The sequence below is a fragment of the Diplotaxodon limnothrissa genome, linkage group LG2, assembly GCF_057381915.1.
Source record: "Diplotaxodon limnothrissa isolate DT_005_m linkage group LG2, D_limnothrissa_male_GT1.1, whole genome shotgun sequence".
Classification (NCBI taxonomy): Eukaryota; Metazoa; Chordata; class Actinopteri; order Cichliformes; family Cichlidae; genus Diplotaxodon; species Diplotaxodon limnothrissa.
In genome coordinates, this window is record NC_140597.1 from 28692265 (window position 1) to 28718385 (window position 26121).

The window sequence follows — 26121 nt, forward strand, 5'->3', positions numbered from 1 at the left end:
GGCCGAGCCCGGGATAATCCTTTGAGTCTTTCTTACTTCGGAGGCCCCGCTCTGAGTTTTCACAACACAGAGGGAGGCCTCAGCGGTGTACACGTGAGCGATACATGGATCTGTTTTTCTAACCTTTTTTCTGGGGTGGGCAATACTTCTCTTGTGTACATAGCAGTGATTTACAGCTGATAACTTCAACTGATTTTCAATCATTTCTGGCATTCTCTCACTTTTTTTCAGAGGCACATACTCACTGCAGTATTTTCCCGTAAGGATGAGGACGGTGCTTCAGCCGGACACCGAAATCAAACAACAGCTAATATTCTTTGCTATTTTTAGTAGCAAATGTAATGTATCAAGGAAGTATCAAAGGCTGCTATATTGTATATGTGGAAAAACAAGTGTTCATCATTATGGAAAATGCTTTTGGATCATTTTGAATCTCCATGACACACTGCATCAACCTTTACATGCACAAGACTTGCCACCAAGGATATTCACTTTGTCATTTGTTAGAGGTGGTTCACTATTTTCTGAACAAGTAGCAGTTTTGGTTCTTTGTCATATTGAAAAATGAACGTTCATATTTCACAGCCGTGCAAAAGCCAAAGCTGTCCACTCTTAAAATGAATGTGGCCCTCATGGCTTGGTATTTCCCTGTGGATCCTCAGGTTTTGACAATTTATGTTTACAATCCACTGCAGTGAGAAGTGTGCGAGCAGTATATAGGAATGAGTTTTATGTGGTTTGGTGTGTAAGCCGTTGTTTGTTAAAGACAGAGAGGCCTTTCTGTTGACATGTTGTTCAAGCCTTTGACTGGAGAATACGTTAAAGCAAACCACTTTCACATTTTCTAAAGCAGTGAAGTCAAGTATAGAGTGCACACAAACACAACAATACAAACTGAGCTGTTTGAATTGGGATAATATTGGAGGCAGTTCGAAAAGGGTGTGGAGGGTGTTATGTTTGAGTGAGTAACAATGGATGTTATGTAACTGCAAAAACAGTGAGTTTTCAGCAAAGAGGCCGTGCATTTCCAGATACTTACCCAATAGTAAATTTCAATGTAAAATGTTACTGTTCCACTCTTCACTCATGCTGTTTAGATTCCCCTGTACCTTCTTCAAAGCCATTAGATCTCTTTCCGCAAGTTGAGTGGCTAATGAAGGCTCAAAGATGGTGATAAGAGGTAATAGTGGGCAATAATACTAATTGGTGGTAATCGCAGTGCTTCTAAAGTGGTATATCTGTGTGAGTAAACAGAGGGCTGGTTCTTTTCAATGAGCTCAGCCAGAGTGCTCTCTCTTCCTCACAACACAGCCTAGCAACAGTCTGTCCTTCCATTTTACTGGGTTTTGACCAAATAACTCAGTTGGCCATCGCCACTGCATTGGTCACTCATCCCTTTGTTTGCTCTCTTTTCTACTGCTGCCAAACATGCCAGATCTCCATGTGTTGGAGAGGGAGAGAGGAAGGAAGGGAGAGAGAGTTTGCACGTGATTTCCAAAGAGCAGAATAACCCCATGCTGCCTGCCCATTAATCTGAATCACATTAAGTTTATTGTGTTCCTCCCCACTAATGCGTTTGAGACCGTCTTGTTTTTTTCAAGAGCACAATTAACTAAGACTGAACATGATAATGGTAGATTTTGCCAGGGTTAAAATGACCAGATGAGCCAGGCCTTCATGTCAGAGAGAACTTAATCCTATCAACAATTCTTGAAGGAATAGTTGGAAATTTTGGCAACTTGCAAGTTTTGTCCATGGGTTGCATCACGCCGATGAGTTATTAAGATATAACAGAAATTGCTAGAATTATTCTTTGTACATAGATTTCTCAGATGGGAGGTTAGTGTAATCAGCCACAAAGACAGCCCTAGCATTTATTTAATGTAATTTAAAAGAAAAAAAATGCATAAAAATGGTTGAGCCAGTCCAGTGGTCAACTTAGCAGCATGAGGCATAGTTGCTTCAGTCAGTCTGAGTGGGCAAATTTCAATGGAAAAATTCAAATTATGCCCTAGAACTGCCACAAAGGGGAGAAATTAGCAATGAAGAAAAACAATGTACTTTTTCTGGTATAACGTTTTTCTTTTTAGGATGAGGATATGGGGATAGACAGCCCATCATCTTTAATGGCCACCAGGGGGCGACATCTGCGATAGCAAAAAAGACTTTAGTCCTTTCGAAGTCCACAGGAAAACTGCCCTCTGCCCTAAGCCCTGTAGACACTTATTGGATGAGTTAATGGGCTCAGTCGCACATTTCGGGTTATGCTGAATAAAACATTAAATACATTTTGTAAAATTTAGTCAATGTCAGGTTCAAAAACGCGAATTACTCGGTGTATGATCACTGGCTAACAACGTGTGATTAGCAAATCTTTAGCCAATGAGCATGCAGTTTCACATTGATATTGACTCCCTGGTTGTTACATAAGATTTCAAATCACCAGCATGATGAAAGCAAAAATGCTCAAACCAATGGGCGGCATCATTGTCACTGTCCAACTTTTATATTATACTTTGAAAGCAGGCTTGAGTGACAGTTTAAGGAGATGCCGTTTTTTGCACTTCCATGTCTCCTTCATCTTTTTTTTATGTCTCTACCTTATCCCAACAGCAGCATAAGGCTAGAAACAGAAAAACGGGGGCAATAGCTAATCTACCTCTGTCTGAAAATAGGAAAATCTGCCCCCAATCTCCTCTAAATCACCTCTTAAGCCGACTTATTAAACTTTGTTTGTTTAATCTGTACAATAAATACACACACTGCTGTTTTATTATTCAAGCTCATTTCTGATTTGTTTCCTGGTGGAAGGGACCCAGAATTGCACTAATCAGGTGCACAAAGCACCTCAATTCAAGCTCACTTCAGATATCTGAGCTCTTGAACCAGTGTGTGCTCCAGACCTTGCACAGAAAGAGAATGATATCAGGGTGGGATAGAACTTATAATCTATCCGGAAAGCAACTCAGTGAGTTCCCTGAAATGATGAGCAATTTCTTTAAGCGAGAGCACAATTAGCATTCCACTCATTAAACCTCCCCCTTTTATGACGTGTGCCCCAAATGTCCAGTCACTCACACAACAGCTCCAGGCTCCAAAGGTTCCCCCCACAACACAAGAAACTGGGCCTTGGCTCAGCAGTTCTGGGGCCCAAGGGTCCCTTATTTTACTAACAACTCCGGCACTGCAGGAAAAGGCAGGACGCATTGTTATGCAACAATTTAGACAGGATGAATAGGCTTCAGTACAGGCCCAGTGAATGCCATTTGAAATGATGGGAACAGAGTAGCAGCTAGGTTAATCCCAGAGGGAGTCCCCCTGGGACCTGGCCCTCATAGCTCCTCCATGTTTTCTTTTCAGCTTTTAAATGCGTTGGTTAAATGTCTTTTAGAGACAGTGAAGAAGCAGAAAGTAGGAGGCTGGGTTGTGCGGGTTCAGCAGCAAAGCAGACTGGTTAATCCCTGCAACCCCAATACAAGATCCAGCCAAACTCTTGGGGTTCATCCTCTCCTCTCCTCCTGCATGGCCGCCCTCAGGGACCAAGCCAACAGCCCCAGTTTCTCTTAATGGGTGACATCACTGGTTGGCACAGAGAGACGGGGTGGGGGGAATAATTAGGTTTAGATAGTTGAAGTGACTGTCTGTATGTCTGTGTACATGCATGGTTTGTGCATGTGTGGTGATGTAGAAGAGAATTTGCCAGGCTTTACTCCACATCAAGCACGTACACACTACAACTGATACTCCAATGGAAACCAAAGGAAAGAATGTAGAATTTGTCTGAATGTTGGGTGGTTTTTGCAAACAAAGGCAAAGTAAAAGCTCATGCATGAACAAACAAAACACAGTGATTTAGTCTTCTAAAAATACAACAACAACTACTACTACTACTACTACTACTTCTAATAATAATAATGATAATTAGAGTCAGAGCACTGTGTTTGTTGAGTTTGGAGTTAACTGTGATGGTGGTGGATGAAGAGCAGGGGGCCCTGCTTTGAAACTCACTATAGACTCCATACATGACCACCCCGGCAAAACTCATCCGTTCATTGCCCTTCATGCTATATACACAGCCTACTTAAGGCGAAGTCTTTGTTTGTCCGACGCGCTTTGTCAACCTCTATTTAGTGGCTTCTTTACGACAGACTCAGCCCTTTGAATATTAACTGTGTGATCACTCTTGCCACACAAGCAGCTGCTCGGGACCCCCTATCACTGCACCCCAACTCCCCTGCACTCTGCTGCGGGGCTTTGACCACAGCTTAGTGTATCCAGACTCTTGCGGGTATCTCATGAAACCAGTTAGGGAGAAATTTATTTTCCATTCCTTCAATGACATTTATGAAGCGCTTGACTTGTTTTATACATGAGAAGACTGTAAAGCAGCGATCAAATATAAAGGTCTTACTACATCTCGTAAAAAACAGAAAGAGGGATAAGAAGAAAAGAAGGGGAAGAAAAGGACTGATTTGTCTATGTCGCTGTATGTCACCGTGCCATTGTGAACTGTTAGTGGAGTGCGACTGTATTTCTGACTAGCGCAATGACCATAGCAGCTGAGGCAGGAAGGCAACGGAGGGTGGGAGAGTCTGTCCGAGTGTTTTTTCAGGCCAATAATCCCCTTTATTGAGTCTCAGGAAATCCTAATTGGAGTCGGAAGTGGCTCTAGTGGCCAGATGTGCAAAGACTAACAAAGTTGACCCTCCCACCCCCATATACACCCCAAGGACATCTGACCACAAGCACCTTAGTCTCCCCTTCCATTCCACTCTGCTGAGTTTAATTTAAATACACACACAGGCACATCTAAAAGCCTCGTTCTACCTAATGCTAAAAATGCAGCAAAAGTACATAGCCAGTGTGCACAATCTAACAAAGGGAATTACGGGGTTCAGTCACACCTCTTGTCTGTTAGTCAGTTCATAGCAGTTTCTGCAAAATCAGTCTACAGAGTAAAACACAGATGTGTTTGCTTTGGCAAAAAGAGGAAAACTTTAAAAAAAAGAAAGAAAGTGAAAGCTTCCACAGATCTCTCGTCATTGCATGCTTTTCTTTCCCCACAAGCTTGACTCACACAGCCTCTTTTCTTTCTGTCTCCATGATGTTTGTATCATTGTCTAACGGCCTGTCTGTGAACCTTTAAAGTTACACTGTGCAGCAGTGTGTGTGTATGTGTGTGTGTAAGCCTCTCTTTGTGTCTTCTGTTATTATCTATGAGTGGGGATGAATACAGTCTAAGGTCTCATGTATGAAGCAACAATGTAGTGTAAGAGGTCATGCCTGCACACATGTGTTTATGTGAAAAATAATTAAGGAAAAGGGAGGTAGACAGTCACAATGTATGTGTGCTGTCTGTCTTTTCCTGTCTCTCCTTATCAAGAGGCCTGGCCAAAGCCAGAGACTGCGGTCACTGCACGTGATCTGAGTGCAGCTGGATAACCAAGAAGGATCTAAGGAAAGCTGGGTTTGATTAGAAGTACCTCCCCAAACCAAATGGGCTCTGACCCAGGTGTGTGTATCCACGTGCAGTTTTCTCATGCACACATAGGCACGCCATGTCTGTGCACATGTTTAGTACTCCCGCAGAGCCATAGTCACACTGACCTATTTACTTCGCCATGGAAATTGCCAGGACCCCAGGAGGGAGACCAGACTCACCAGAGGCAGAATAACACTAAGACCCCATACGGCGATATCAATAGTTTCACATGGAACAGTTTTACTGCCACTTTTGCACACTTAATAACTAGGGCATCTGGTGCATGCGTGCGTGCGTGCGTGCGTATTGATTTCTTGACATCCGGATTAATTTCTGAAGTGTGAAAAACTGCAACAGAGGTCTATAGATAGAAAGAAATCACCATTCCTAAAGTACTGTAAAGCATTTTTTGTGCTTTTATCTCTGTGTGTGCACCTCTCATTATTTAGGTTTAGTGTCAACACTTCATCTATAATGCATACGTGTATACAGTAGGGGAGTGGGCAGCTAAAAGCCTTCACCTTTACATAACCCCCTGAGACTTCAAAGAGAGATTAAGAGGGAGAGATGGCGAAGGACTAACACTTGCTGCATGGCTGCAACGACCCCACTAAACTAAAGGCTGAGCGACGGGGTAGTTGGCACTGGCTTCTCATGTGTTGGGCCTCATTTTTTCCACTCAGGGTAAAGCATCAGAAAGACATCAGAGAAGTATTGATGAAGAAAAACACTTCTGTTACACGCTCTTCTATGTTGCAAAGGGCTGGTTAACTTGAATGCACTGATTACTTACACAGGCTCACATACAAATCTTGCACATGAACATACGCATTGACTCACTGAAGAATAGACCAAGAGAAGCACAGGCTTCGAAGCTCACTGTTATGCAAAGAGGACCGGCTGGAAGTGGGCCTGAACACATCACACGCTGTTTTGTCTCCTTGCAATGGTGGAGAATGCAAGGGAAGCCAAGTTAACTCCTTACTATTCATTAATTGCTGTCACACTGGCTGTGTTGCATGAATCCTGTCAGAATATGTGGAATTGTGCCGGATTGTTCAGACTCTTTATGGACTATAAAGCTTCTGCCTCTCAACAGTGGCATTTCCTTGTATTCTGGGAAATACACTGTACTCTGACAAGTAGTTACTGAATAGAAAGTGAAGTTCCTGAGAGAGGTTTATTCTGGCACGGTAAACTACAACATGCTCTACTGCGCAGGCACAACAATGGACAGATCTTTGGGGTCGTAACCTCCTAATTACCACAGCCCCAGAAGCGATGAAGAGTGCCTGTCAGCGTGGCCTCTGAGAGGGGCTATCTGAGGATAACTCAGGATAACCAGGTGACATGGGCCAGGGTGCTCCGGCACCTCAGATGAAAGGTCGGTGTTATGAGTCCACATTCAAACACCTGGGCCATTTCAGCACACCACAGGGACATCTAGCCTCTTCGCTTTCACCTATAACCTCCGTCTGTGCTTTGGGGAAGAGATACACACATAATTCCCAGGTCTGATGGACCTTTGGTCCAACTCTCAGGCTCTGATCCCCCCCCCAAAAAAACCCCCACAAGCTTTCCCAAAGCACGATCAAGCCTTTCTGCACAATTCCCACATCAGAGGTCTTGCCCACATTAATGATTTTTCTGAAATAGACACTTATCAAGTTTTCGGCAGGGCTCCTGACATAATACAAGGTGCCGTGTGCAATCTTATGCGGACTTTGTAGACAAAGCCACTGAGGTATTAAGTCCAATAAAAGAAAGATTAAAGTGATATGTGAAGTTAAGGCTTTGAGTTATTGATTTTGTTTAAGATATTAACACCTTATTGAATCCTTTCCAAAACTGTAAGCATTTCATAAATTTATCGCCATTGCAGGATCTGTAAAATCTGAAAGTGGATTAAAGATGATCTAATAAAAACTTCAAAAAACCCTAAATCCGCCCATGGGAAAACTGGGAGGATACAATAAAGGCATATCAGTGTGGGGGGCGTGCGCCTGCGCGTTCGCGTCGTGCAGTGTAGAAGTTTCCCTGCAAGTTTGGAAAGACAAGAGGAGTGCAGCGAGTGGAGTGGCACAAGTTACCGGGACAAAAACGACATAGGAAAAAATGTATATATGTTAAAAAAATAAAATAAAAAAATAATTAAGACCTCGATGTTTCTAGCTGTGGCTCTTGTTGGAGTTTTTTTAAACAACTTCACTGGAAACTGTGGCCGGAAACTGCAGGTAAGTAAACCTGATTAGGACCAGAATCAGACGTGTTAAATAATTGGAACACTGTCGAGCAACATGAAGTGAATGTTTATCCGAAGTTAGATCTACGCAAAAATAACAGCGATAAACTACCAGGTTATAAAAAAAAAAATGCACTAAATGTCAACAGTAGAAATCTTTTGAAACTTAAAAAATGTTTTTCTTTTTTAAGAGCGTTCTTATGAAAAAGTAACGGATGCTATTGCGTTGATGTAGAAAAACAAAGCTCACTTTCCATGTAACATTTCATCCTCCCACGAGTTCTTGGGCAACACGATTTGTCAGATAATATTTTCGCTTGTCAAGATGAATATCTCATTAAATGATGGAGACTGAGATTACCGGTTTGTGCAGCGCGCCCGCGCGGCATGCAGTGGAACAGACTGGAAATCAAGCGCGTCCGTGAAAAAAGTTTGCCAAACCTTATGATTCATTTGGAGAACGCGAGAAATGACGAGAGGGTGTGTGTGTGTGTGTGTGTGTGTGTGTGTGTGTTTTTCCCCCAAATCCAAAGCCGTGTAAAGATTAAAGCGTTTCCCTTGAACCCAGACTTTTGAAACTTCTGAGTCATTCTCAGTTGCATTACTAATCCTGCTTAAAAACCTGCTGGTGCAAGCGTGTTCAACCCACTTTCAGATGATGCCCTCCCCAAAGTGAAGAAGGAATACGTAAGAAGCTTGCAGAGCATTTATTTCTGGGCTTTGTGGTTAACTGTGCGTCTTACCTCACCGGTCTCCATATTTTCTAATTAGAAGAGGAAAAGGCGGTGTGGAGGTGTGTGCGCGCCCGCATTCAGTGAGGTGAAACTGAACAGGATGGGACAAGCTGTTCAAACAGGTCGCAGAGGGGGAAGAGCTCATCCTGCCCAGCTAATGCTTTCCCAAAAAAATGCCTTGAACTTTCATTGAAAGTTGAACTTGGGCTCAGATTTTTAGCTTGTACCAGTTGTAAGGCTGAAGTCATGGGAGCTCACTGGCCTAGTTGGAAGCTGACTGACTGGTTTTCAGTTGCAAAACTCTACACCGACTGTTTCTGCTTTCAATAATGTCTGAGATAAGATTTTTTTTGTTGTTGTTGTTGCCGCTTTGTTTCCTAGACTGGGGTTATTGCCTGACCTTTGGACAAGAGATCACTGGAAGAAAGGCAGACTGACCCTCCCTCAAACAGCCCGGCTGCCTCTATGCACATCAACCTGAGTGTGGCCATCAAGGAATCTCGTGCCTTTCATGGAACACAGCCTGCCCTTCCTGCCGCTGCGGAAGTGACGACCATGGAGCCGCGCGCGGCGCTGGTCGCTCCTCGACCGCCTCCTCTAGCACCTCCACCACCACCGCCGCCGCCTCCTCCCCCGCCTCCCCCCACGGCTTCCACCTCTTCCTCCTCCTCACCTTTAAGCCGGGCGGATAGCGCTCGTCGGAGCCGGCTGAGGAAGCTGAACTGGGAGCGCATCCCCAAAGAGAAGGTGGAGGGGAGAAAGAGCGTGTGGAGTGGGGCGGCCCCAGATGAAGATGAGTTCCCCATAGACCTCCATTCCCTGGATGAGCTGTTTGGTCAGAAGGACAGTAAGCCTCGGGACCGAACCAGCACCCTGAGACGGCGCTCTTCACTGCTGCACTGCAGATCCCCTCAGGATAGCTCAGAGGAGGTAAGATCATGTAGATGGTGAGACTGTTTTAAAAAATATTGGGCTCGTTTGTTTTTCTTGCTCTCACAATGTGTCCTTTGCTTTTTGTCCTCTTTCTTTTTTCTTTTTTTTTCTAAACAGATCTCCTTATTGGACTCCAAACGCAGTATGAACATTGGAATATTTCTACGTCAGTTCAAGATGTAAGCCTAAGAAATTCTTACTGTTGAAATGTTTCAGTTGGTTCACAGAAAGAACAAAGAGGTCATAGGAAAAAAAAACCTCATTAAAGAAGCACATATCATAAATAAAACAAAACGGGTCAGAAGGAAAGAAGATAAGGAGCATAGAAATCAGCTACAGAGCAAACATTCATAAAGGCCTTTTTAAGAAGAGGTTCAAGGGACTCTAATGATGTAGCCAGTCTAATCTCAATAGGCAGACCGTTTTACATAAGGGATTAATTTGGCCTTTTTCAAAGTAATAATTTTAAAAGCAAAGTAGAAGTTATCAGGCAGTCAGAGTGGTTTAACAAGTACAGCAGTAATCTGTTCATATCTCCTAATTGCCACTTATCAGTTTAAGCAGATGTGATGAGAGCTCTGCCTGATGCAGGAATCAACCTGTTTACAGCAGCTAAGGGCAAAAAGGATCTAAGTTTGGAGATTTTCTTGTGCATCATAAAAGAGATAAGGGCCTAAGAATAACTTCTGGCAGACTGCCTAATATTCTTGTCAATGAACCAACCAATTTTACATCACAGAGGCACCTAAGATTGTTGGCTGTCCCACCTTATATAAGTTGTGGGGGTACTGTAATTTATTTCCTGTTTCATATCACTTTATGTACTTGATATTCTTTGTGCTTTGGGCTGTCGGCTGGAGAAGTCCTTGCCCATTTTAGTTCAAAGCATATGGTGATTTTTCTTACGTGTGTTGACATCTCAGAGGTTAAACAGTAGCTGAGGAAGTAAATTGTATTGCATGGATAATGTTTTTAGTTGCAGTGCCAACAGCTAGGCCTTTTCTCTGCATTTCATCAAACCGCCACCAGTACTGGAGGCCGTTTGAAGTGGGATGCATACAGCAGTGCCCAAGGGAGCAGTATTTGACTTGAGTTAAACTGGAGAGAGTGGCCATATGTCAAAGGTGGACAGGTGTCCGTGTTAAAGTGCGAAGCTTCGTCAGGAGAGAGGATGTCTGGTGTCAGGGAGGAGGAGGTGGTGTACCCTGAACAACTGGCTTGGATCTTGAAGGAGGGTGGTAAACAAGCAGCTGGCTTTAGCCTGTCGGCACCTGCTGGTGCCCTTAAAGAGTGTCTAATCTTAAAGCTACCCCCCCCCCCCCCCCCCTGCAGAGAGAGACCCCACTGGTGGCTTGTCATATTCATCTAAAAGCCCGATTAGCATGTTTGCTTGGCTCAAACAAAGCTGCACTTCTTGCAGTGAACGAGAGGTTTCATAGTCATGTATATACATTTGCATACAGTTTAACATCTGAAATGGAATGAAACTAACAAACGATATCTACTTAGCAGAACTACGTGTACTTTAAACTTCAGGAGTACGACGTGCCAAGTTTAGGGATTGTCATGCCTCCAAGAGACTCAATTGAAAACCTTTTCTTTTCTAAACTAGATCTGTTGAGACATGTAGGGGAAGCCATTATGTGAAAAGAGCTTCTTCTGTACACAAACATCTGACTAGTTGGAAGTTTATTTGCCCTCTGTCTGAAGACAGACAGAGCTACTGCTCAAATGTGGGTGGAGTGTAGACAAAATCAAGTCTTTGTATTATCAGTGTCTTAGTAGCCCCCCTTCAATATTATTTCCTCCTTTTATTTAGATTGTTTGGTTTTTCAATGGGTTTTGTTGGAGCAATTAACAAAAGCTCTTTCTGTTTAGAAATAGATGTCCCTTTTTTTTTTTTTCTTTTTTCCCCCTCATGCACTGCTTTTACATGTTTTCGTAGGTTGATCTTTATCCGTTGGTGTTAGACAATAAGATTCGGATGTGACAGCTGAGCCATGAATGAGATGAGTTTGTTTGAGGATAAAGGCTGCAAACTGTAGTTTTAGTGCCTGTGATGTGCTGTAGTGGGAATTGGGGAGAGGCTAATGGGAAAACTGCTGAAATGGAGGACAGATGTGTCACTTGCAGAAAGGAATACAGAGATCAAACACCCAGTCATCTCAGTGTCTGCTCTTTCACCCCGTTGTCCTTCAGCCGTCGTCTGTGCATGTCTGCATTTTATTTGCCCAGTGGATATGCTACTTTGCATCGCCAGTGTGGCGTCAACTGACCCTCCCTCCGTGACACTCGGACTGATAAGAACAGGATAAGCCTCTTTTATTGTGCGATCATTGCAAAACCGGAGCTGATTGTACTCATTTCTTTTGGGTAGCTGTACCTTGACTTGAAAAGAGTATTGCTTGGCAAATTACGTCATGCTGAATTGTGTCTGTTGTGTTTCCGCAGGCCGGCTAAGGAGATAGTTGAGGATATCAGGCAGGGCGCCGGAGGCCGTTACGGAGCGGAGAAGCTCACAGAGCTCTGTAAATTGCTGCCTGACAATGAGGAGGTAAAGCGCCTTTTCTGGCATACAAACGCAACAGTGACAAGCTTCTTCCTCTCCTCCCGCCCTCCTCTAACTCACCATCTGGCTCTGCTTAGAATGATCAAGAGTTAGCCATTACACCATGTTGCATGTGATGTGGTCTGTGTTTCTTAGAGAAGTACCACACTAGGAGATAGTGGAATTGACTGTTAATGGGATGTTGGCAGCTTTACCCAGCCTCTATTCTCCGTCAGGAGTCTCGCCTTAAGAAGTTCAGCGGGGACCGGAGCTGGCTTGGAGAGCCTGATCTTTTCATGCTGCTTTTGGTGGAAGTCCCCAGGTACGCTCTTTATCAACCCCCAGTTTTTGGGGTTTTGTTTTGTTTGTTTGTTTTTTACCCAAAAAAGTATTCCAAAAGAACCTAACTCCTATTTTCAAATTGATTTTCACTGATGCTCGACTGCTTATTTAACCAGTGCAGTGCCTGATGTCCCTGTCATCAATCACCACTCTCCACTGATCAATCTGTTCCCCCGTTTTTCCCTCCTTCACCAGTTTTCGCCTTCGTCTGGATGCCATGATCCTGCAGCAAGAGTTTGACCCTGCTGTGACCTCTCTGTGTGTGGCAGCCAGATGTCTGAGGGAAGCAGCCCGAGGTAAAGTAACAGCAGGGAGTTGTGTACTCCGCCACTATAAAGATCTGGGAACCCTGTTGCCCTTTTTTAAATGCTTGTATTTGCAGAAATCCTAGGAGTCAGGATGCAAATGAGATGACTTATTCTGGATGCTAAATACTTTAAAGATTTAGGAGTAACCTGCTGCTAGCAACTTTTTAAAATAAAGGTGTAGTGCAATAGTCAATTTAAGTGTCAGAACAAAGTTGCTGACTTATTTCATGCCCTTCATGTCCGCTTCATTCACACTCCTTCAACCATGAGGCACAGTATTAAATCTGTCTTTTATGCTCCTAGAACTGCTGAGCTGCCCAGAATTACACTCCATCCTTCGTCTGGTCCTCAAAGCGGGGAACTATATGAATGCAGTGAGTGCTTCTTTATTTCCCTTTCGATTCTTTTAATCTGTTTACAGTTACCCAAACGCTAGTGGTCTGGGTTTGTGTTCAGAGGCGCCGTTCAGACTGCGCACCTGGGTTTTGAATCGTTGTTTGTTTAAAGCTGTCACGTGTTGTGCGTGTGTTTTGTTTTGACCTTGTGCGTGTCTTCTCAGGGTGGATATTCAGGAAATGCTGCTGGTTTTCGAATTTCATCGCTGCTGAAGCTGGCTGACACCAAAGCCAACAAGCCAGGCATGAATTTGCTGCATTTTGTTGCTATGGTAAGATCTGAAATGTAGATGCCGTGAAATATAGTACCTATTTTCAGTTGAAGAAATACAGTTGGTGTTGGTTCAAAAAAAAAAAAAAAAAAAAAAGTAGTTCAAGGCCCTCAAACCAGATTGCTTTGCAGAGCGTCAGATTTTTCTCACCATTGGTAAATGATGTTTTGCTTCCTTTGAAACAATGGATGATTAATCATGTGTTTGTCTCCACAGGAAGCTGTGAAAAAAGACCAGAGTTTACTGTCATTTCCCAGCCAACTAGGTCATGTTGGCTCCGCCTCCAGGTCAGTCTTTTTTTTTCCCCCCAAATCTATATCCTACTGTTATTTAGTCTGCATGATCATTGTTAATGACAATAATACCTCAAACACTCTACTGAAACAACAAAACACCCAGCTGTCAGCAAAAGATGCATGATTGACAGTGGGGTATGATGGCCACTACTTAAGCTGCTGGACATTTTGACCATTTTCTCATTTCGATTGGTGACTACAGCTGGGTGCTAAGAGATGACTATCTCTCTGAGACTCTCAATTCCTGCACCCTTGCTCCTGCATTCTTGCTAGAATATTTAAAGGGGACATGTTTTGCTCATTTGCAGATTTTAATTCCTGCTGGTTAGAGTAGTTTAACATGACTCTCAGCTTATAATATCCTTACTTATCTTATGCTAGGCTTTGATGGAGTTCACACGCCATCATGAAATGAGCCGTTTTAGCTCTCTTCCCCATCACTTTAAGCTAAGGCTCTTCTGGTTGGCTACCCCTGAAAAACTGAAAGTTTGAACAGTGGGTAGCTGGGCAGCTGGGGTGACCATATAGAGGGAAGAGGTATAGAAAATGTCTAAGTATTTCCAAGCAGTCTGCAGCCTGAACTCCAAGATAACAGGAATTACCAGATTCTGACCTCTGTATATGAAGTTTTGGGCATGTTTATTATGAGCATGCATCATTGTAAGGGGATATATGACGAGAAGGTGGAAAGCATAATAGGTCTTCTTTATGACAAATTCCTAGACACTTTCGATCATGTGCAATCATTTATTTCCAGTCTTTAATTATTCACCCTTTGTTGAGACATACAGTTTATCCACCTGTTTCTGTTCAGTTCACAAAATGATTGCATGTATGTATTTGTCCTCTCCTCCTTTTGCAGGTTTTGTGAAGAGTCTGTGCTTGATGACTTGGCCAAGTTAAAAAGCAGAGTTGCGGCCCTCAAGGCAAATATACAGACTGAGGCAGAGATTCAGAAGCAGACGCAGCCTTTCCTGGAGGTGTGCAAAAAATTAGATTTTTAAATGGACTGTCTCCAACTTGAGGCAGGTTATCTCAAGTTCAAGTTTTGGGGCTTTAATTGAAGGGGTAATGAATATGTTCATGTAAAATGTATCTACAGGTGGCTGAAGAGCGTCTGAAGGAGGCAGAGGACGAGGTGGAGGGTATGAAGATGTCGAGTCAGGCTCTGGTGGAGTTTTTCTGTGAAGATGACAGCACTTTTAAATTGGAGGAGGCTTGCAGGGTCTTTCATTTGTTTTGCCACCGCTTCCAAAGAGCAGTCCAGGTTAGAAGCTGTCGATAGGAAAATTGTATCATAGAACCTTTAACTGTATGCTAAAGATGAGTGAGCAACTATCCTTTCTCTCTCATTTTTCCATAGGAAAATGCAGAACGTGAATTGAAAGAACAGAAACGTCTGGAACGCCAACGTGAGATGGCAGAAAAGCGTCGCTCTCTGGCAGTTTGCACTGGGTTAGACCTGAGCCTGAGCCTCGCCAGAGAGCCTCCCAGTCAGGAGAGCCAGGATGAGCTGGAAAAACTCCTAGAGAGGAATCTAAGCTACACTTGGAGCCGTCGTAGTCTTAGAAGCTCTGATTCCCGCAGATACCTCCAACACTCTCACAACGATAGCCATCTCCACAACTCACCCTTCCCTGAGCTGGGCAGCAGCCCGACATCAACCAGTTATCACTCAAACAGCTCCTCTGACCACGAGACCTCTGCTGTTCTCTGCAGCTCTCCAGAGACTGATGGCATGTGTTCCCCCATTGACCAAGGACCCGTCCTGAGCCGAGGGAGCACGGCTCGGCACAGCCAAGAAACAAAATTAAACACTGAAGCAGCAACATTTAGTCATTCTCAGCATGAAAGTGGCTTTGTTGTGAAACAACATGGACCTGAGAGTATTTCTTATCTGAGGCAAAACCAATCCAAGTTAACGGGAACTGAAAAAGAAGTGGATTTTTCACATGAAAACATGGCTTTAGTTAACTGTTCCTATACAGACTCTGCTTCTATTCATAGCAAACCAACCCAGTGTGTTAAAAGCAGAACTTCCACTTACAGGCAGAATTTTGGCCTGCCAGTAATGCCCAGTAATCATCCTATTCACTCAAAATCCAACAGCTCTTGTGTCAATGAGGAATTACAACCATCTGTTCATACAAGTGGAATACAGTCTTGTAGTGACAACAGTACTGGGCTCATTAGGTACTCCAGATCTGAGACCAAACTGCAGTCATCTGTCAGCGCTCCAGTGGAGGAGCAGTCGCAGCCACAGACGAGAGACACACCCTCTATTGAACCAAGTGCTGCGACGTGTTTGCCTGATGGAGTTTTAACAAACCGGACAGACACAGATGTGGTGTCCACACCTGCGGAGGAGACTTGGATGCCCTCCAGTCTGCCGGAGTTCAGCCAGTCACAGCCAGAGGAGGATCCTGAGTTGCCAAGTACCGAGAGGGAGACGGGGAGGTCATATTCTCGTGTCGGTGAAACGCTGGAGTGCCACACTCTGGTGAAAGGCCTTAGATCCTATGACGCCTTGTCACCCCCAGGCTCCCCACTCCCACGACCAACACCGAGCCTTTGCTCCAAGTGGAGGAAAGAAAGGGAGGTTGACCTTCGAGAGGGGTCGACCCCAGCGTCTCTGACATCAAAGGAAGAGGCTCGAACCATGAAGGTCCCTGTACGCAGTGGGATAGGAGCCAAGAGGGGACTTGTGTCACGTACAGGCCCTTCCAGTAGCACGGGCATTCCCAGGGTACGCTCTAAAACAGATTCTTCATGTGGAAACCCACCCCCTACAAACTCATCAACTCCTACCCGCCTTGCTACTCCTCGTAGTCTGTCTATGCGTTCATCTCCTATTTCTCGAGCGGCTGAGGTGAAGCGAAGTAACAGCACACGGGAGAGAACTGTAAGTGAGGCGCAGGCTCCGGGGAAGCCCACCCTGGCCCGCAGGACTTCAAACAGATCTGTGCCAGAGAAAGGCTCTGGCAGCACCCAGCCACCTTTCATCAGAGGCACTCCTCTCCGCGTTTCCAAACGCCTCGCCCCAAACTCAGAGTCTCAGGTTCCCTGTCAGCCTAGCACTGCCCACAGCCCATCCTCGGCCACAGCCAAGACCATATGTACGGCTGTCATATCGGCAGCTCGAAATAAAACTGCCAAGACGACAAGCACAAGCCCCACTCCTGCTAGTTCTAAAATCCCAACAGCTTCAAGGATACCTGGGCCCAAAATGCCCCGAGGGTCTGCCACCTCCACCGCTCCTGCTGCTCAGCCCCTGTGGAGGTGATGGACATGAATAAGTGCCTCCTCAAACTTCTCCTGCCTTTACAGTTTTGTGATTGTTTGTTTGAGCTCATTAAAAATAGATTTGTGTGACATGCATGTGTAGTCTGAGTGCTCGGTTTCTACATGTGCAATAGGACCGTGAGGTGGGAGCATCGGGGATACTTCATCTCTTGTTTCACAGGATAGGGGATTTTCTACAGTCTACCTCGATTTACACCCATTTGTGTCCTTTGCAGGCAATAGGACAAGAAAACTCTGTCTCCAGTTGTAGAACAGGTTGATACTTAAGTCACAGTAATAAAATGCAACACTACTCTGTGCCTTGTATGTACAAGTGTGCTGCCAGAAGTGTAATCTGGCAAACCGTTTCAGTCTCTTGTATGGAACAAAACACTTTTTTTTCTTTTTCTTTTTTAGGAATGCGTCCAAATGTGAATACTGTGACCTCTCTGTTAAGTGATCATGGTGTTCTCAAACATGGCTGTCTTACAGTCCTAACCGAACTCGGTACAATATTGAACTATTCATCCTGTTGTGGTGAGGCCTCATCATTATGATGCACTTTATAAACTGAAGAAGAGGCTGTTGGGGGATTGTTATTATTATTTTGCTTATTTTATATCAAAAGAGTAAGTTTATTGAATAGCAGTGGTTGTTATTCGCTGTATTATATGGTTTTGTAAACAACAGAAGAGAAATAAAGATAGCGATGTGAAACTGTTATTGTCTGAGAAATGTGCTTGTCAGTATATATTCTTTATTTTAAATTATAAATATATTGTGTCTGTTCAGTATGTATTTGCTTTCAGCTGCAGCTCTTGCTGTCTTCTTGTCACCCCTCCATTTTTCTCTCCCTCTTGCTACATCTCTTGACACAGTCACCCCCATTCCTGTCAGTGGTTGTAGTCATGGAAATGCTGCAGACGTCCCGGGGAATCTCCTGGCAGAATAGTGGGGTGCAGGGGGTGGGGTGGAGGGTGACTGTGGGTGTAGGGGTCCCAGTGGGAATTCTCCCTTTATAGGCTTCGGTGACGCCAGAACCTCTTGGGAAAGGCAATAAACTGGTGCCTCTTTGTGTTCTCGAGTGTCCGGTTGTTGGTCACCGCTGGCCTTTTAACCTGCCACAGTGTATAAGTGGTGACATCAACAGCAGATCTCCAGGGGTGTAAGACGGAGCAGTCTAAAGTGATCCCTCTTTTTAGCTTCTTTCTGCAGTGATCTGAATGCACTGGATTAGTGGGAATAATGACTTGTCTGAAGGTGAATATGTGATATATGAGCTTAAAGACTGCTGCTCATCAAAGAGGATGAGGTCCAAAAGATACACGACAGGGTCTTTTATGGTCTGTTTGTATGCAGAGAAATTTAAGTCTGCAGACCTCTCTTTAAATGGGCAAATGCAGGAACAGCCTTCCTCATTTGCAGTTAGACTGATTGAAAGTGCAATATGGGCATATTTTCGGGTCTATTTTTAGAATGAGAGGCCTATATTGGAAAAGTTTGGTCAAGAGTGATAATGTGAAAGTGAATCATTGTTTGCCTCTATGTTCTGTCCCAGACTTGCTACTTCTCCTGGGTGTAGTTACACAAACCTGCTCTTTAATCATTTGCCAACCAACTTTCTTTATAAAAACACTTTAGAAAACATCAATCACTGGCCAAAGTGCTGAACATAGAAATAAAAATACATCAGGATAAAATAAAAAAAAATCTGACATATGGAATCAAAAGAAACCAAAAATAACAAGGTGACACAAGACAGTGAAATATTTGACTTGATATTCTGTAGCCACGGAGACAGGATTAGCATAAATTAGAAGTTTAGATTTCTATGGTGTCATCACAGCATTATTTAAAGAGGGTATATCATAGTTCCAACTAGACAACTTGCAAAAGCCAAAATGTCAACAGTGAGTTTACTGCAAAGAGAAAATATCTGAAGAAATGTCAAAATGTCTTTTAAATCTTGGCCAACTGTTACTGCTCCACGTGCTGTGAGTGGTGGTAATAATCTAGGTGGGATAAGTCTACCTGCTTGATTTTTTTGGTTTACATTAACATCAACATCACATTAACAAACTGATATTTTTTTCAAACCACAGAAGGCCACACTGAGCCCTGGTTCTTTAGAACAGAAGACAGGAAGCCAGATGGACAATTCATAAGCAGCACGAGGAAAGACTGCGCTGAGGACAAGTGTAAGTAAGACATTCAGAGATATTTACTTTTGTTTTATTGTTATTGATCAGCTCTGAGCCCCTGTGTAGAGTTCAGAGGTCTAATTGCTTTTCGTTTTTGCAGCTGCTTTCACAAAGAAGAGTGGCAAACATAAATCTAGCCACAATGAAACTGAGGAGCCACTCAATGAAAAGAGCAAAACATCTAGCTCAAGGGAGGAGTCCAGCCGCTCCATTTACAAGACTGATGTCCCCTTACCCAGCACATACAACAGTCATAGGCTAGGTAAGAATATGTTGAAATCCTATATGCAATGACAGAGCCCCTTTCCAGCTAGTAAAAGGGCTGTTTTCCTCAGAAAATCTCCAAGCTTAGCTGGTATTCATCTGATAATTAGTAAGGACATTCTAACAAAGCCTGTATAAATGTGTAGATAAGCTAAGCCAATGTTGGCTGTTTTCCATGCAATAATCAAGACCCCCATGTCTGTTTTGTGTCTCTGTAGAGGACTTTGGATCAAAATATGAAGAGCTGGATCTGCTGGGTGGAGGAGGTTACGGGACTGTCTACTTTGGAAAACACAAAGAAGACAATGTCCGAGTATGACTTGTTATATGTGTAGCTCACAGTTCTTCTAGTAAATCCTGTGCACTGTGTGCTTTTTCTAAACCACATTTTCTCTGTAATGCAGGTTGTTATAAAACATGTTTTTCAGAATCGTGTCGACCGCCTACCAATGGTAAGTGATGTTTGTCCTTTCTCTTGACACTTTTGCTTTTTGTTTTGGAAAGTTTGTGTTGAGAAACACGAATATTTCACAGCATGTCAAGAAAATGTCCTGCCTGAACACATGGCGCATATTATTCATTGTTTGAACACTGACCTAAATTTTCTCTGGTTCTAAAGCTTCTTAATGGTAAAATGACCAAAGTTCCCGTGGAAGTGGCATTGCTGATGAAAGTTGGGGCAGGACCACAGAATACAAGCAGCAATGTTACCCCAGTACTACTGGAGTGGTTAGACTCAGTAAACGAACTTATTATGGTCTTTGAAAGACAGAAAAAAACCATCGATTTGGATGTGTATCTGCAATGCAGAAACAGGTTTCTGCATGAGAGTGAGGTTAAGGTAAGTGAGTGGTAGGAAGGAAATACAGAATCTCACAAAAGTGAATACACCCCTCACATTTTGGTAAGTATTTTGTTCTATCTTTTCATGGGACAACATTGCAGATATGACACTTTCATAAAATATAAACAGTGTACAGCTTGTAAAACAGTGTAAATTTGGTGTCCCCTTTAAATAACTCAATGTACGGCCATTAATGTCTAAACCACTTGCAACAAAAGTGAGAACACCCCTTCAGATACTGGGCCACAGGGCAGTACTCCAACATGATAACAACCCCAAAACACTCCCAAAAAGACCAGTGCCTTGCTAAATAAACTGAGGGTAAAGGTACTTGACTGGCCAACCATGTTTCCAGACTTAAATCCTATTGAGCATCTGTAGGGCAAATGGAAGGTGGAGGAGCGCAAGGTCTCTTACATCCACCGGCTCCCTGATGTCATCATCAGAGTGGACGAGAAGCCTAGTGGCACCCTGTGAAGCTCTAGAGAACTCCATGTCCAACAGAGTTATGGCAGTGTTGGAAAATAATGGTTGCCACGCAAAATATTAACACTTCGGGCACAATTTGGACATTTTCATCTAGGGGGTACTCACTTTTGTTGCCAGCGGTTCAGACGTTAATGGCTGTATGTTGAGTTATGTTGAGGTGACAGCAAATTTACACTGTTATACAAGCTCTACACTGACTACTTTACATTGTATCAAAGTGCCAAATCTTCAATGTTGTCCCATGAAAAGATAGAATAAAAAAAAAAAATAATATTTACAAAAATGTGAGGGGTCTACTAACTTTTGTGAGATAATATATATAGCAATCTTTCATGGATAATGCAAAGCTTGTGGCTTGAACATACCTTTCTTTTCTTTGTCAGAATATAATGAGAAAGCTGGTAGATGCAGCTATTGAGATGCATTCCAGGGGTGTATTTCATTGGGACATTAAGGCAAACAACATTGTGATTGAAGTATCAGCTGATCTTTCAATGTATCGACAAGTGAAATACATTGATTTTGGCTGTGGAGCCACTTTTACTCCAGAAGCAGTCACTCGAAGAAGTGGTAGGTTATCAGTCCCAGTGTTCAAATGTTCTGGACTGTCCATGCATCTTGTGTCCATGTGAATTCCTCACCATTATTAATATTTCTCTGGATTTCAGAGATAACTCTGGACTTGTATGAATCCAACGCGAATACAGCAGACTGCATCACAGTTTTGCAGCTAGGCACTGTGATGGATAAGCTGTTGCACTACATCCTCCCAGACACCTCCACCAAATCGAAATCTAGGACACGTAGCGACATTTCAGACAGTAAGCTGGATGTTGATTCCCCAACCTCAATTTGTGTTTGAAGTGTTTTCTGTGTTATCTTTGCCTTTGTCTGTATCGATCATCCACATGTAAATTTACAGGAACACAAAAATGTGACACCTCTATTTTATTTCTGTAAAGACTGCAAGGATTTTCTGTCAGGTTCTCTGAACCAGATCCATAAAGACCGCCTAACCCTGGAGGAACTTAAAAATCATCCTTGGCCCAACTGACGTCTCTACTCTGACAAATACAGGGTCATGGAGCAGAAGCTCCAACAGAGAAGTATTTATTAAAATTAAATAGCCATGTTGTAATTCTGTGCATTTCATTACCAGAATAAACTGATTCACAAGCAAATTATTTGATTCCTTGGATTAGCCTTTAACCCTTGGGGTACATTTTCCTATACCATCATATGTTTCTGAGGTTTACAGTTCTTTGTGGATCAAACCAGCTAAATTCTACAGTTTATAAGCACATATATGTATTTTGTATTTTCTTTTGTGTTAATGCAATTTATTAACAAATAAAAGCATCGATGCAATACAAGATAAAATTCAAAATGTATAAAACAATAACATAAAAAATAAACATCTCAAACTGTGTTGAAAGTCAAAAAGAAGAGGCTGGTCTTGAGAGCGGAATAAAAAAATGGGCAGTGAAGAAGCCCGGTAACGAATTCCATAATTCCCCACGATGAGAGGAAAGCATTGGTAACCGTTCCTCTCCAGGAGGACTAAGAAAATGTTTGACTAAAGCGTGAACAACATAATCACAATAATTTGATTCCTTCCTATCACTGAGCCACATTACATATACAATCATATTGCTGTGCATCTTTGCGATTTACTGTTCTTTGTGTATTATGCCAGCTACATTCTACAATTTATAGCCACAATGCCAATGCATCCCTGTGTATAGCAATTTAACCCCTTCTACTCTCTGTCCCACATTGGCTTAACTTCTGTATGCTTACATAGATGTCACAAACATCCTGAGGCTGATCCTGCATTAAGTTAAATATGTGAACACTGCTGCTTCCCCTGTGGGATAGGCTCCAGCCCCCCTTCCACAAGCCTGAATTTGATAAGGAGAAGAAAACAGATGGATGGAATATTAAATAGACACATTTTAAGAAATAGGTTCTCTAATGTGAATATTAACTAGAATAAACAGACCACATTAAGCACTTATGTTTCCATTTAGGTTTTTAATTATTATTATTATTATTATTGTTATTATTATTATTATTATTATTATTATTATTATTATTGCATTAATGAGATATACTACAGCATATTTTAAAGGAGGGATAGTTTAGCACTTGAAAAGTTGACTTAGCATTTAGTTACTATGTCAAATATTGGTAATGTAGTCAAATAAAACTGTTAGAAAAGTGTCCTAAAAATACACAATTTAAGTAAAAAGTGACTTGGTTAATGTGAGTGTACAACTCACCTCGTCTTGTTCTTACTTTTCTCTTTGGCTCCGCATATTTTTCGGCTACATGAGTGCAACGTCATGACAATAGCTTTACACCGCCATCTAGTGTTATGCAAACGACTGACTCAAAATAGAACTACAATTACCAGCTTGCATTACTTCCCTACGTCGGTTTTTACGTGACAGACAGCTCCCCGGATGCGGCTGTGATTGACTATACCAGGCAAAAAGAGATCGAAAGCCAAGTGGCGGTAAGTCATGAAAACCGTTATATTTCTTTCGTACAGCCCGAAACTACTTCTGAAGTATATACAAAAATTGAGCAGGAATTTTGAGAAGCTGGTGGGGCAATAACTGGTCCTAAACATATCTTTTTGAGAAAGTGACTTGTAAATCAAGTTTCAGCTTGTTTGCTAACTAGCTAGCTCGCTAGCCACCAAATTCGCTAGTTCCTTAGCTCGATGCTAGTAAGAGAGTAGCTATATGCTAGGGGAACGCCTAGTATTAAAAGTGAACAGCAGTAAAGTGTAAACAACCGGTAAAAAATGCCTCTTGTTTTCCATTCACACCCCGGCCTCTCCTGGACAACAACTTTTATAAAGTTTGTTAATTAGGGAGCATCTGGAATTGGACCGTACCTATGTAACGGTGATGAACGCTACGTCGATTAGTTAACGACGGGGACAGTTAGCTCAGTTGCTAACTGGGTGAAAAGCTGTACTGCTAATAAAACGGATATCTTGTGTTATGATCCTTTCACCGGTTAACGATCATGCAGGGAATGAAATTGCATGTTTATCACTACACAGTATGTGTATATGTTGCTGTTAGCAGTTATTCAGGTGTTTTTCCCCCCCTGTTGCCAGGTGCTGCAGCCCCAGTGGTCGTAGGCAGGATGCAGACCATAAAGTGTGTGGTGGTGGGTGACGGGGCAGTGGGTAAAACCTGCCTGCTCATCTCTTATACAACCAATGCCTTTCCTGAAGAGTACATTCCCACAGTGTTTGACAACTACAGCGCTCAGATGAGTGTGGATGGCCGCACTGTCAGCCTCAATCTGTGGGACACGGCAGGCCAAGAGGAGTATGACCGCTTGCGCACTCTGTCCTATCCCCAAACCAATGTGTTCATTATATGCTTTTCCATTGGCAGCCCCTCCTCACACGCCAATGTCAGGCACAAGTGGCACCCTGAGGTGTCTCACCACTGCCCAAATGTGCCCATCCTGCTGGTAGGCACCAAGAAGGACCTAAGAAGTGACGCAGAAACGGTGAAGAAGTTAAAGGAGCAGGGTCTGGTCCCTACAACCCAGCAGCAGGGCAATGCCCTGGCCAAGCAGATTGGGGCTGTTAAATACATGGAGTGTTCTGCACTGCTGCAGGATGGGGTCAAGGAGGTGTTTTCTGAAGCTGTGAGGGCAGTGTTGTATCCAGTCACGAAAAAGAAAAAAGAAAAGTGTGTGCTTTTGTAATGAATGGTTCCCAGATTTGGACTGTGGAGAGGGGATGGTGGAGATCCACAGATGCAAAGGGAAGGCTGAGGAACAAAGGTCACCAATCGGCTGTCTCCGTATCACCTCTGGCAGTTTTTGGCTCCTCTGTTACTCCTTTCTTCCTTCTTCATCGCCAGGAGGATCTCGCCGTGTTGCCATCATCACCAAAGTGACCATGCCTTAATGAGAGCGACTGACCGTTTCTCCTCTATTTTTCTTGCATTTTAACTTTTGATATTTACACGTTTCATTTTACATCTGTTCTACATTTTTAGCTTCTCTGCTTTGCCTTATAAAATGCTGATAATGGTTGTCACAAGCCATAATAACATCTAAACCAACAAACCAACCAAGCTACCCTGTTTGACTGGAGAGAAGAGATCTGCCTTTGTTCAGGTGGAGAACTAATGACTACCTCAAATTCTCACCTAGGTTGCATCTCATGAGTCTCAAGTAAGGTTACCATCAAGATGCTTTGACTTTGACTATTTAGACGTAATGAACAGCCGAGTAGAAGGTGAACAAGTTTTAATTTCAAGCAGTTTGAGCCCAGACATGGTTTGATGACTCCTGGGGAAATGCCAGTAGCCCTTAAACCAAATGCACAGATTAAAGGTTAAATTCCCTTATTACAATTCCCTTGTGCTCAGTCTGGTGTGTTAGAGCTGTTGGCAGGCTGCCCCTTCAGCCTCTCGCACTGCTCTTTCACTTCTCCACACGGAAGAACCAGTAGGTCTTTGAAGATAAGCCAGACCCATTAAAAGCAGCACACCATTTGTCCTCTTCAGTAATGGAGGAGCAGGTGTAATAAAGACTCAGCCACATTAACTGATGCTGGTACAGGAGTTTTGGAGCTTACGCAGTCAGGAAGTCAGGTTGTCGTGAAGCTTCTCTGTCTACTTATTAACTGTTGAAGCTCACACCGAGTGCCATTTAAAAACATGCCTAAGAATTTCTCTCTGATAGGGTGGTGGTCAAGGAGGCTGTATTTTGTCTAATTATAGTGAATTTACTCTGTAAATGATTTTTTTTTCCATAAATGTTTTTTTAACCTACAAGTACGGCCAAAGGTAAATGTTTTTGTAATAGTCTGTTTATTTGATCAGTAAGAGGTATGTGTGTTGTAGTTAATATTTCAATTTGATAAACCAGAACTCCATATTTCTTTTCAGTTTCATTATTGTCTTCCACTGAAATTCATCAATTATGACACCGCTTAACTGAATCAGTAAAGCAATATGTTTTAACTGGCTTACATTGGCTATATACTTGTAATTCGCTATTGTCTCGGTTTCATCATAGAAGAACCGTGATGGCTCCCTTTTTAATCATGTAATAGAAGTTTTTGTACAATATGAAAGGAGCCTTTATTTTTTTGGTTAGGTGCCTTATCTAAATCAAAGACAATAGCAGTCTTCTTCGTCAAACCCAAAGCTTCTCATCGTAGCTCTGAAAGTGCCACAAGATGTTTAAGCACAGGTCCCACCCAACTCAAGAGTTTTATTTTTGTGAATTTTCAGAAGCCCTCTGCCTTACTTCCTGCCAGTAAATACACTCATCTTGCAGACTTTTTTTTTTAAAGACACAGGTGCTAAACTGACATCTTGTGCAGCAAGTCTTTGCATTTGTGAAACGAAGCTCTTGAGTTCCACACTTCTTAACAGATTGCGGTTCCCTGCATTGCATGGTGGAATAAGGCACAAGCGGAACTTGCACATATGGTTAGCAAA

General features: G+C 42.9%; 2 protein-coding genes across 2 annotated transcripts; both read left to right on the plus strand.

Moving 5' to 3' along the window:
• Positions 1 to 8923: 8923 nt before the first annotated feature.
• Positions 8924 to 16835, plus strand: fhdc2 (FH2 domain containing 2). The gene is made up of 11 exons (XM_085361886.1): positions 8924 to 9388; positions 9509 to 9570; positions 11843 to 11945; positions 12176 to 12261; positions 12477 to 12577; positions 12893 to 12963; positions 13149 to 13256; positions 13473 to 13543; positions 14415 to 14532; positions 14655 to 14819; positions 14916 to 16835. Exons 1-11 carry the CDS (start codon positions 8924 to 8926, stop codon positions 16833 to 16835), a joined length of 3270 nt encoding a protein of 1089 aa, XP_085218012.1.
• Positions 16836 to 23099: 6264 nt separating this feature from the next.
• On the plus strand, positions 23100 to 25582 carry rhogd (ras homolog gene family, member Gd). The gene is made up of 2 exons (XM_085361896.1): positions 23100 to 23150; positions 23766 to 25582. Exon 2 carries the CDS (start codon positions 23795 to 23797, stop codon positions 24368 to 24370), a length of 576 nt encoding a protein of 191 aa, XP_085218022.1. The 5' UTR covers positions 23100 to 23150; positions 23766 to 23794; the 3' UTR covers positions 24371 to 25582.
• Positions 25583 to 26121: the final 539 nt, after the last annotated feature.

Excerpts from the sequence above, each read along its gene's own strand:
- fhdc2 (XM_085361886.1), top strand. The coding sequence starts at position 8,924 with ATGCACATCAACCTGAGTGTGGCCATCAAGGAATCTCGTGCCTTTCAT. Across the intron at positions 12,578-12,892 it reads TCTGAGGGAAGCAGCCCGAG|AACTGCTGAGCTGCCCAGAA; the intron begins GTAAAGTAACAG and ends TTATGCTCCTAG. Across the intron at positions 13,544-14,414 it reads CATGTTGGCTCCGCCTCCAG|GTTTTGTGAAGAGTCTGTGC; the intron begins GTCAGTCTTTTT and ends CTCCTTTTGCAG.
- rhogd (XM_085361896.1), top strand. The coding sequence starts at position 23,795 with ATGCAGACCATAAAGTGTGTGGTGGTGGGTGACGGGGCAGTGGGTAAA.